The sequence below is a fragment of the Astatotilapia calliptera genome, chromosome 1 (assembly GCF_900246225.1).
Source record: "Astatotilapia calliptera chromosome 1, fAstCal1.2, whole genome shotgun sequence".
Taxonomy (NCBI): Eukaryota; Metazoa; Chordata; class Actinopteri; order Cichliformes; family Cichlidae; genus Astatotilapia; species Astatotilapia calliptera.
Genome location: NC_039302.1, coordinates 11,683,966 through 11,696,901, shown reverse-complemented (window position 1 = coordinate 11,696,901; position 12,936 = coordinate 11,683,966). Strand labels below are relative to the sequence as shown.

Below are 12,936 nucleotides of genomic sequence, written 5' to 3'. Positions count from 1 at the left end.
AGAAAAGAGTCGCATTCATGAAACTTGGAGAGAAACACTTCTCATGGATGTTTACTATACTACTGCATGCCAGCAAAGACAGATCACATCGACACAGGTCGACTTTTATGCATCTCCTGTGGCTGGACTTTTCTAAATATGTCCATTTTCCAATCATGTTCCATCATTTCAAATCACCCGAATACACGTAAGTTCAAAGTGTGCTCACACTATAACCACACACCATCTGTTTTTTTTAGGATCCTACAGAACCACAAGCACAATCCAACTTTAAAAAGTTCTGATCTTTAAAGGCAGCATCGACAAACTAAAGAGGAGAAAGTGTATAAGATCAAAGAGTGAACGTGGTCATTTATTTATATAGGAGATATTTAAAAATAATAATACTTTTTTTAAAAAACAAAACAAAACTTCAGTACTTGAAATATTTCAGGTTGTAAAACACCATATCTCACACAATGGCATATTTGATTACACCTTCCCTGCCTCATAAATAACTGCTTCTTTCAAACTGCACAACTCCTGTTAATGTTTTCCAAACATGTTAAATATTGTGTTTTTGTATATCTACCACCAGTGCGTGACAATTAATTAAAGACAGACCCACAAGAAGCTGAGCACTTTCTCCTGCGTTCACCTTCAAGGTATTTCTGTCCTTATCCAGATTACCATGAAATCCCTGTAAGACCTGGTCAATCCTAAGCTATCCAGGGCTCTGGGGCAACCAAAACCTCCCCTTCTTCCAGTGGCCTACTTCAACATTAGTACAACTACACCGCAGGCCTGTTTTACCTTCCCTTATGTTCACATCTACTCTTTCTAAATAACCCCTCAATTTTATTACACGTTTTTCCTTTCACCCCCACTATCATTTATCAACTGTAAATCCTCTACTTACAGCACCTGTCATCAGTGTGTTATCTTTACTGTGAACCATGTGTGACTATTGATCAGGTGTGTGTTATTTTTATTCCTCCCTCTCAGTCCAGGTAAAGCCAAAGGCCAGTGAAGCAGAAGGACAGTCTAAGTTGGACGCTGCCCGGTCCAGCGACACTACAGCGTGCTGTAATCTTATCGGGAACCTTTCCATAGCAGTCAGCCCCCCCTCCTTCTGAGTCCAGCCAAATACATGACCACAAGTCCAAACAACAGGCACCACAAATAAGAATCGGGAATCATTAGTGTACAGTAACTTTCGTGCCAGATCCATACCCAACAGTGCAATCTTAATTACCACACCGGCCCCATGGCCTAAAGAGCGGATTAGAATTTGAAAAAAAAAATGCACTCCTGCTCCGTCTGTAACTCTGCCTGACTCTAGCCCTCCAAAACAGCTTATATGTTAGTAAAAATATCAGAAGTGGTTCTCCTGGGCTCCTCAGATAGCTGGGAGAGCATTAGATAATCACCAGACCCCCCTCCGTCTTCTTCGCCTGCTAAAACAGGACCACTGATGTCACTGTTGCATGAGGGATTAGTGAGCGACACGGGCTGGGGCTTGGCACACAAACTATACTGGAATCACAGACAAACATACACACAGAGACACGAAACGCTGAATAAGGATGACTGCACGCCAACAGAAACATTAAAGGGAGTTTGTAAGAAACACAAAGACATGCGGCCCAGTGTACCCTTAGAAAATATGCAAATACAGAAATGGGGAAAAAAGTTTAACTAGACCGACAGCAACTTCCCGTCTGAAGAAAACTAATATTGTTATTGAATTATTTTAGAAATCACGTTTCCCTTTGTGCATATTTTAATTACCACTGTAAGGACAATTAAAAGAAGCTTTACTCCTAATAAAAGTCTAAATTATTTGGGTTTCACGCAGGGGCGTAATTTCCAGGGGGGTTAGAGGGGTTATGACCCCCTCAATAATCAGACCCCACCAATATAACCCCCCCAATAAAATTATGAATTATCTTGCATAAATAGGCTGTTGATTTTCTTTACTCATTTCAGGTATTACCAGCAAAATAGTTGCATGTTTAATCATCTGGGAATTTACCCAGATTTATTTATTTAGACAGAGATATTGACCCCCCCAATGTTTAGTACAAAGTTACACTGATGGTTTTATGACCACATCCCTGGAAACACTTTCAACTGGTTAATTCTCAAAATTCAGACCTAATCAGTTCTGGTGGATGTCAGATATTTCACTGCACCTTTCAGCTGCTTGTATCACTGAAACCTGAGCAGGTTTTTTCTTCTTGCGTACTAACGCTGGCGTTTCAACTGCTTTCTTTAGGAGGCCATTATAAAAGGAAAGATTTTAAAATGTTTATACTTACATACGCTCAATACTGATTTAAATGGAGAACTGGAGATTGCAATTTAATCTCCAGCATGTCATGATGTCATTTACATTTAGAGAGGATTTAGTACATCTAATACACCCTTTTCCATCTTGAAAGTGCATTCTGCACAAAACCCATTTCACCTCATCCAATATTGCTGGTAAATAAATAAATAAATAAATTTATTTGCAAATGCATCGTATCATTAAACAGAAACTGTTTAAGACAACACATGTGTACAGAGAAAATTCTTTCTAGCGATTAGCAGGTATTTCTAGGGCTTGCCATTTTCCTACGCACCCAAGATGCCTGATAGTAGGTAATGAGTGATGTGACGCAATATTGTTAGGTAACCAGTCAAAAAGGTAACACAAAATCTCTCTTAACTTTATGTGACTGATTATTCTTCCCTACACGTTAAGCAGAAATTGGTTTCTTGTACACAGATTGTTGCTACTTAAGGTAGAAAGGCAGCCTTGCAGCTCTTCAACCTTCCTGACTTTGTTGAAGCAGAAATATCTAGAACAATATTTCACAACTATAAGCAGCTGTTCTTGTTGCAATGCACACAGTAATACAGGCAGTCTGTGGAGGAATGTCATTAGGCAGGTGCAACAGGTATGATAAATGGCACGGGTTCTTGTGAACATCACGCAGGAATGTTTCACTTGTGTCACTCCTATTAGAACCATGCAAACATGCTCCACTGTCATCAATGACTTTATTAGGGTGTGTCCTTTCATAGTTTCCACTGAATCATTTTCTACTCTCCTAAAGTGTCCAACAGGCAGTCTTAGAGGTAGTTTCAGTGACTGTTTTCAAACGCTGTTTTTATGAAACCGAACTGGTATGCGCCTGGAGTAATACAGTCTATCTTGAATCAACCTTATCACCTCAAAGCAAAATAATATGAAGCATAAAACCACTGTCAAGTGTTCTAGCAAAGGTTGTGCCAAAGTGTCCTTCTCTGACATGCAAAATTAGATCAACTCGATAGGAGAATCAGAATGGAAAAATTACTTTAATATTTGGGTATATTCATCTTGACCTTTAGGAAGAAAAGGCAGTTTTGACATATCAAAGTTTCCACAACTTAAACTTGAATTTCTCTGGGGTGGGGGTGTTACGGTGGAGCTAACCAATAGTGACTGGCTCACTCCATGTTTTTGAAACTTAGCTACAAATTTTATTTGCATGTCACGGTCGAACGGTTTGGATTACTACAGCTCTGTTACAATCAAGTAAGACTTTGACGGGATCAGTTAGTCAAAAGAGATGATTTGAACTTGCCTATAAAAATCAAAAAGTTAGTCGGGCGTTCTGACTGAATTTCTGCACCAGCCTACATGTGTTGTTACAAGCACGCAATGGACACTGCAAAAACAATGTGCACCATCTACACTCTGCCCCACCGACACTGTTAGGGCTATTTCAACTGAGGGTACAGTGCATCTCAAGAGCAAAAGACAGAATAGACTCCAGAGAGCTCTGCATCAGAGTTAATGTCCCTTTAAACAAAGGAGGAGGAGAGCAGCGCTACTTTAATGGGGTGCACAGCAGGTGAATGAGTGTCTTGTGTGTTTACAATAAGCTGAAGGCCTTTTTGCCTTAAAGCTAGTCAGCTCAGCAATTATTTAGTGAAAAAAGGCAGCAGAAAGAAATCAGTGCCTCTGGAGCACTTTGATTGTAAAATTATTTTTATATCAATTGCCAGGTTTTTGCAATAAAATACCCATCAGGTTTACAATTCAACACTAAATCTAATAATTTTTGGTGCTTTGTATATCCTTCCCCAGAAGGAAACCTTCCAACAGGCAACATTCCTTCAGTTTCTTCAGTATATTCTGGCAGCGAAGACAGCGGTGTGATAAAGCGTGAAAATGTCCAAAGTACTCCAGTAACCAGTTGCTATTAACATGGCTGTTAGCTTTGTTAAGATGATGTGCTGTGTGTGGTTACATCAGGACACAATCACTACGAAAGGCTCCATTCCAGAGCAGATTCACTCCTGTGGACACGGACGCTGTCCAAGACTGATGACACTGGGGTGAACTTTTCCTTTGGAAGAACAATGATGCTGTGTTTTTACACTATGTGCTTTTCATAATCGCTCATAGGTGTGGGAGTGGGACTTCAAGAGATTAATGTGTAATATAGAGGGTCACATGTGACAGTAGTGTAGTATCCTAAACATTCATTCACATGAAGAAAAAAAAACAAAAAAAGGTGGTCTAAGCAGAAAATGGTGATAATACTACCAAGCCAACAAATAAACTAGGCAAGATAAGGTTAAAGAAGAGAGATGGCGCAGAACCTTAAATATACAGAAGAGCATTTCTAATACTGTGACTTTTTAAGGAATCTTTATGGACTAGCTGTTGATGGCTGTAATCAGTCCTCTCACAAACAGCTATTTAGTCTAACATAACATAAAGACAGGCTCTAGCCAGAAGTAGCCCGTCTTCTGGCCGCCCCTCTAAAGCTCAACAGTTAACATGTTGCATTTCAAATAAATGGTAAAGTTGTGTCAATGATCAAAGCCAAGAAATACTCCATCACACAGTCCACAGAACCACAGCTCACAGGTTTGACCCTTTGGTTTTGAATCAAATAAGCAAACAGCGTATAATGTGTTAATTTGTAACCTTTAAGGGCGCCGCTAGAGGTTTCTAAAGTGTCAAACCTGTCCTTTAAATCCTTGTAAATGGTTTTCTGTTTGAAAATGTGTCACAAGTTAAAATGCAGCACTCCAATCATTAGGCTCACGTTTGCCACAACATGCAGAAACTATTTCACCTGCCCTGCCATGCCTCAGTGAGGACGAGCATAGATACTTTGTGCATTCAGTATACTGCTATTTTATGTACAGGCGGGAGTGTACTTCACTGAGAATATCACATTATTGTGATTTTTAACATTTTACAATAACGTATACTATAGTTGGTCATTATCAGTTTTATCCAATAAGATAACATTATCTCACTTCTGCTTTTTTTTTTGTCTTTGCTGCAAAATTAAATTGCCAGGCATATTAACATTGTCGCTAAATCCTGATGGAACTTCTGCCACATGACAAAGTCAGTCTGCTAGCAGTCCGATATCAGTCTGCAACTGAATGGGGTCAAATTGGTGATTTGCAGTGTAAATGGTCAGAAATCTTCCATTTATTGCCCATCTACATAGACAAAAATTTACAAAGAGAAATTTAGCAGAAATTCAAATTGAACTATCATATTTGTGCTCAGCAGCCTTCCTGTTCAATAAAAATATATCCAGAAGACAACCAGCTACCGGAAGTCCTTTCGAGTTGTGCTCACTGATAAAAACTGATTCTGATGGAAGGATGTTGGAAACCTGCCTGCATTTAAAAATTAAACAACAATTATTTGCACACCTTCAACAATCTCTCTGAGAGTGACTGCAGTCAGTCCAAGTCAGATTGCAACTGTTTTGCAGAAAGGTTGCCTCATACCAGGCCAGATGAGCAATAGCCTTGGACTCAAAAGCAGTCATGAGTGCACAACACCCTCAATCTGCGGACAACCATGGTTGCGGAATGTGAAAAAAAAAATTCAACGCAATAAACAGACAGTCACCGATTTTTTTTTTTGTAGATGCAAACAGGCTGCTGTCCCATTTCTACTCGTGTGATGGAGCCGTTAACTTTCTCTGAGTTAGGAAGTAGTTTTGTCAAGCTAAGTGTTTCCAGTGTTGGATAGTTTTTCGACAGAGCCGATTTGATCAAAATTTGCTCGGCTAACAACATCTCAGGATGATGACACATAAGATAAGCCCTGTTGTTCATAGTATTCCCAGAGTATTTTAATTTCCTTAATAAATATCTACCGGTATATTTGATTTACGTGTATCAATGTGATATTGCCACGCAAAATATACTGCATCAATTTGTTTCCCCACACCCTTGTCTGACCGCGCAATTATTGTCAAATAACTGTGATTCTGCTGCACTACGAATATTGGAAAGTTAAGTGTGAAGTGAAAAAGAAATGATGACGCCTCATTCTGCTCCATCCCCATGAATAAATATGATCGACCGATCAGGACAAATGACATCAGTGATAGTTGACACCTAAACAGTCAACAGACCAAAGCAATCCTAAAATAATCTGTTTCCAGCCCAGCCAGGCCTAAAAGTCTGGATGCTTGGAGAACAAGTGGCATGACTGCATAGCCAGAGCAGATGCTCAGACCTTAGAAAGCCCAGAAGCTGGGAGAGGCGCATTCAAGGAAGAGCATGAAAGGCCACCAGCGGACCAGGGCCCACTCACAGCTACATTCCTGTGAGCTCCTGGAAGAGCGAACAGAGAGCGCTGCAGCAACATAAACACTTGTAGCGCCTCGTTTTGGAAGAATACCATTTCAGTAATCTCATGAAACTGTCACATGCCGACCTTATGATACTAAATTCTAAACCTGGAGGGGGAGCAGAACAAGCTTTGAATGTGGCCTTGCTTGTTAAGACCAGTTTAAAAAAAAACAACAAAACAAGAAAAACAATGGGAGGGTCTGTTTCACAAGTACACGTAACCCGGTATACACCCCACAAGTAAGGAAGTCCTGTGAGATGAAGAGACCCACTGTAGCTACACCTTAGGTGACAAAGAGATTTATCATTTTATCTTAATTTAATTTAACACTCAAGGTGACACTATATGAAGTGTTGTGAGCTGCTTAATGTTCAAGAACAGAGTGGTTGTGGGAATTAAAATGTATGAATACTGTAGTACATTTGGCCCTGAACTCTTGGATATCTAACGCTATGCAAACATGGTTGATAAGCACTAGAGCGCCCTATATATCAACCAGAGGAGTGTGGTTGTGCCATGTGCCCCATCTTGCCTCCTCTGAGCTCCTTCTGCTCATGTGCTAGTGGAGATAAATGACATAGCAAAAAAACCAAAAAAAAAAAAAAATCCCCCCCTTGCTGCCCCCTTACTGCCCTTGCAGGCACTCCAGACAGGAAGGGAAACACAGGGACACTGCAGCTGACATTTTGTTTGAATAAAAGATAAAATAAACTTATTAAAGAAGCTTGCAATTTTCCTTTTTCATGCCAAAGTTTAAAAGAAAAATTACTGCAGAAAAAGAAACGTTAGCTTGACATGTGGGGGAAATACGTATGCGTCCTCGCCTGCCAAGAGCTCAGTTTCATATCGGTCAGTTAAATGTGAAACTACGGTCACAGGCTGGTTGGCTTATCTTGACACAGGGACTGGAAACAGGGAGAAACTGCTCATCCAACTCTGTCCAGATGTAACCAAACCCATTTACCAGCACCTCTAAATCTAACTGATCACCGAGTTTGTTTTGTTTTTGTTTGTTTAAATAATGCTTTATAGCACAGGAACTTTGCCCCAGTGGGATTCAAACGGCCAGCTGTGGCAGCACGCCAGGGGGGAGTGCCATGCTCTGGGCTATAAAAGACCACTGTACATATACGCATGACATCTTTGATAGACACGGATAAACACAATCCATCATTTGATCCATACAGCAGCTGTAAAGACAAAGAAAACAGCGTGAATGCTGAAGTCAACTGAACATAGATGCTTCTGAGGCTGCTCAGAGGGAGACCAGCAACTATTGTGCATTCAGTCGTGTGCGATTGTGGCAATGAAGGCAGTCAGAGAGAATTTGAAGAGTATCACCTAAGAAGTAAAAGGTATATAATTTAAAAAAAAAAGAAAAAAAAAAAAAGGTCCATGTCTGATAGCCAAAATGAAAGACAGAGAGAAGGAGCCCATATCAGTCTCTTTCCTCTCAGGCAGCAGAAAAAGCACAGTGGATTAATTCATCACCATGCGAAGCCTTTGCCCTCCTCTGGAATAAATTACCCAATGACTCTCAACTTGGACTAAACACACACAAACTTGGCCATAGAGAGCTCGCACGGAAACGACAGGAGCGAATACTGACAAATGCAGACAGTGTGCTCAGGTCGGCGGTGGATCAGGTTGGTGTTTCAGATAAGCAGCAGTTAAATGTTTCTCAGCCGACAGGAAAGAAAACCTCATGTGCCCGGTCGCCCGCGGGGATGGGAGGGTTAAATGACGAGGGGGGAGTCTGAGGTATAGCCTGAGTGATACCACTTATGCTAATGCACGCAGAGGCTGGAATCAGGCAGTAAGCAAGATGGCATTGCTTTCCACACACTTGTAAGCTTAGCACCCTTTACTGCCCTTTTTCATTCATACTAAGAGGTAACCGTGAAGCTGATTTTACATTTGCTGATCTGGGAGTGGGGGCTACTTGATTTCCTTATGTGGGGGGCAATCAGACTGGAAAAATCAAGGCCAGATAAATGATGTTGTGTTTGGCTAAGGCCTCTCTTTCTCTCTGTTTAGGCCAACACACACACACACACACACACAGCCTACTATCACAGGACCTTGTACTTGAGCCTTATCATCACTAGAGCAGCCCAGATGGTAACGTACCCTTGACAATAACTCACATCACACTCCCAAACTTCTATTGAGTCCTTCTCACGCTGTAGATGCCTGCACATGTTCTGATCCTGCCTCCCTCACTCATATGTAGATATAAAACAAAGTAAGCAGAGGTACAGCGCAGATTTCACATTTGCCTAACACAGTTTTGCAATGAGCTAAACGTGTACACTGCTGTACTTACTGCCAGTTGTGTGTTTATTTGAAAGAATATTATTATCCTTCAGGGCACGAATGCGTGTGTTCTGTTCAGAATCACAGTGATTCAAAGCCGAAGCCCAGAACATATAATAATAAAACAGAAGAAGTATTTGACATTAAATTGTAGTGATTTATATGTCAATCCAATGTACTTATAAAAAAATAAATAAAATAGGGCTGTGTCACATGAAATGATATGAAACATTCATCATCTCAGGGATCTATTTTACAGTGTAAATGCTTTCTTGCTCATTAGGTCTATTCTTCCAAATATTTTCTGAATGAAATGCAAGAAATGAGTGCTTTTCAATGATATTGCCTGAAAAACTGCTTTATTAAATCAAAGTGCTGCAGGTGTCTGTTATTGGTCTTTTTTTTTTTTTTAAGAGACTCCCCCCCCTTTAAAAAAAAAAGAAAAAAGCTACAACAATCAGAAGTGGTGTGGATTCCCGAGGCTTGAATGCATCATGGCGAGCTAACGCATGTGTGGTTCTTAATGAAAAGCAACCATAAAAATACTTTTTCTGTCCATTGTGGTAAAAATAAATCCGGCCGCTCTCTCAGAAAATGCGCGGCGGATCTCGGCAATGACACCTTACAGAGCAGGAATTAACATTTCCAGCACAAGAAGATTTGTATACCATTAGTCTAACTCAATCAGGGAACTAATTCAATCAGAGTCACAGTGGGCGTTTTGACGTGGGGGCATCTGTCACACAGACTTCTCACTGCATCCTGGGGTGACATTTGGCCACAAAATTCAGCTTGACAGAGGCCCTCAGATAGCCCGCGGCCTGTCGGACAAGCGCACACTTTCCCATAAACACACAGATACACTGCTGCACTACTAAATTCACAACATCCCACCTTCTTCTTCTTTAAACCAACGCTTTGTGCTTACAGACGCCTGCAGATCTACACCAAAACAATACAGTACAGACCAGCTTTGACTGCATCATAAATGTGCCACCAATGGACTCTTCAGAGACACGATGACAGCTCCCAACGCTATATTGCTCAAGTTTTTATGCTGACGAGATTACGCTTTTAACCAGCACAAAAACATAAAAAAAATGGATCTTTATGTTTCAGTTTGCTGCAGAGAGTTACACCTATCTGACCCCAAAACGCACGTCTTAATCTGAATAACAGAAATTGTTATGTGCATGTGTAATCTCTTACACAACAAAAAGGCCAAAAACAATCATCCTGATTAGAAACACCTATTTAGTCCCTGAGTGGAAGCAGGCACGGCCTGTTTTGTTATATTTAGTGTAATTATTATTGGTCCAATACACAAATGGGACTGTTACTTTTTTTTGCCAGTGATGAAGCACTTTCAATGAGAGACTTTCTGGTGTAATCCTACCGCCATCCTTCTCATTACCCACTTTCCCCACTTGTAGCGCAAAGATCCCTCTGCACGGTCAAAGTGGGTACTGATAGCTGTTTGTGTAGGTTTTTGTGCATGAAGTTTAGACAGCAATAAGATTTCGCAAGAGAGGACATCCTACTGAAAAGCATAACTGGTGGAAAGGTGAAACAGAGGCCAGAGCTAAGTCAGCTGAAAACAGCTGAAAGAAGCACGTTTGACAACACATGTTGCTGCCTTGTGCGTAGATTTTTTAGATCTGTCAAGTCCAGCACTTCACAGAGTAGATATTTAAGGACTCACACACACACACACACACAAAAGAGTGCAACAAATATTTGCGTCATCCTGAAACCTCAAAGAGAACAACACCTCAGGGTAGCGCGAAGGGCTTTCGACCCTACGACCTTCCACTGAGCGTGGCCTATTTCCTCTGAATTCAGAAAAGCAGCAAAATTGCAATGCCCTGCATGGAAATGTGTATTTGCAACAGGTCATATATTGTAGTGACTGTGCCTGTTGGTCTGAAGAGTCAGATTTCTAATGGCTTTGGAGTCATCCCCTCTCCCGTCTCCATGGATTTGTGTGTATTCCTTCTTTAATATTTCTATTCAATAACCTTTTTTAAGTAAATAGACTGTAGTTTATAGAGCAGAGGTTTTTTGTTGAACAGCTTTAGACATGCATATACACAAGCAACTGACTCTCTCACACACATAGATACACACATGCATACATAGTGGATCTGTGTCTGTGTAAATGTAAATGAATGTAGAGTCCCTCACCTTGCAGCTAGGGGGTTTTAGGGGTAGTCCAGAGGCAGGATTTCCTTGATGCTGAGTGGTATTAGTCTGCTGGGGTGAGTGGGAATCCTCGGACTCTTTTCCACTGTGGTAGACCACCCTATCAGAGATATGAATACTTGAAGCACAGCCCATGCTTCAACCCACTTCAGCCTTTTTTTTTTTTCCTTTTTGCGCAAGTGCTTTACTTTGAGGCTACAAGAGTGTCATTCGCCCTCTTTTTATAATCTTAAAGTCCACTCTTCCTCCTAAGGTTCATACTTTTTCTTTGTTGTTTAAATATAGGCTACATATATATAAATATATATGTAAATATCATCTAGGCCACAGCAAAGCCGGTTCTGCAATTGCTCTAACACAAGGCATGAATAATATATTTTTCTAACCCCCACCCCCGACCAGGAAGCTGATTTCCTCCCTCTGTTTTTCACATGAAGTTAATTGGAGAGCTTCAATCAAAGCAGCTGTCTTGTCCTCGAAAACTTGGATTCCGTTATTCTTCCGCTGCTGAGATCCCCATGGACGATTTATTTTATTTTTTATTATTATTATCCCTCACTCCGGCTCCTCTTCTCGCCTTCCTCGTACCACATCATCATTTTCTCATTTTTCTCTCCCCCCCCCTCCCCCCTTCAACTTCAGTGTTATCAAGTAGGCCTAAGACACACCATGCAGTTCCCCCCTCCCCGGCCAGCTTTCATGCAATAGTTTTATCCATTTTTTGCGGCCAAGGTTTCATGTGTAGTCGTCCTCCACCACCTCGGAGCCATCAAAAACGATGCCTTCTCTCTCTCTCCCCCCCCTGTCCTCTCCTCTCCTTCTCTTCAACAATCCGGTTGCCCACTTCAGCTCAAGACACGGGCCCATAAACCGGTTCTCACGACACTTTGCTCCAGTCCTGAGCGGTTCATCATCAACAGGCTGAAATATTCACACTGCAGAGCGTTATTCTGGCCAGTGGCTCCGGTGTCAAACAAGCTTCGTGAAGCATACTGCCCGACACAACACTCCATTTATAAGCCCCAAATCACCAATTTTAGGACGCGGAGAAATCTTGGTGAATGGCTCGCAATCTCCATTCAGGCATCCGCTGGCCGGCTGAGGATGATCCGACTGATATAAGAGCTCCAAACCCGGGTGCAGTAAAGAGTGTTAGCAGGCTCCGCGATTTTCTGTCATTCTGGAGGAGGAGGGAGAGAAGAAAAAAGGATGTAAAGGCTGTCAGAGAGTAATGTTGTGAGGTACCACCTCTGGAGAATGCGATCGCTCTGAGAGAGAGACACAGAGAGGGAGAGAGAGAGAAAAAATCTTCCCCCCCCCCCAAAAAAAAAAAAAAAAAGGACCGCTCCGTGTCCACAAGTTTCAGATCCGAAATCGGGCACGGCAGGATTATTTGAGGTTGTCGAGAGCGGAAGTAAGGCAAGATCGAGCTACATAATGCTGATTTAATGTTTGTCTTTTCTCTGCCTTTTCTGGCGTTTGCCCTTCCAATTCTTCAGCACTGCTTGACAGCGGCACATCCAATAAAAGCACCCGCAAGGATTGACCTACAGCCTTTACTGACGTTAATGCAAATGAGCTGCGCGCAGCCAATCAGAGGCGCGCTCGGCGCCGCTGGGCGGTCCTCTGCTTTCTGTGGGAACTTTGAAAAGAGGAAAAAAGAGCCCTGGCCAACCAACGCTGAGCTGGCTGCAGGTAGCCTTACCTTTATTTATTTATTTATTTATTTATTTCATTTCTTTATTCAAAGCACGTAGCACATGCAAACCGCAGATACTGTGGCT

General features: G+C 41.6%; 1 protein-coding gene across 1 annotated transcript in view; it reads right to left on the bottom strand.

Annotated features, from left to right (window-relative positions):
* Positions 1–12,707, bottom strand: part of pde8a (phosphodiesterase 8A) — a 52,365-nt gene extending 39,658 nt beyond the window's left edge. The window contains exon 1 of the mRNA XM_026163964.1: positions 11,135–12,707. Coding sequence (XP_026019749.1) covers positions 11,135–11,287 — 153 coding nt within the window. The 5' untranslated portion in view covers positions 11,288–12,707. The remainder of the gene's footprint in view (positions 1–11,134) is intronic.
* Positions 12,708–12,936: the final 229 nt, after the last annotated feature.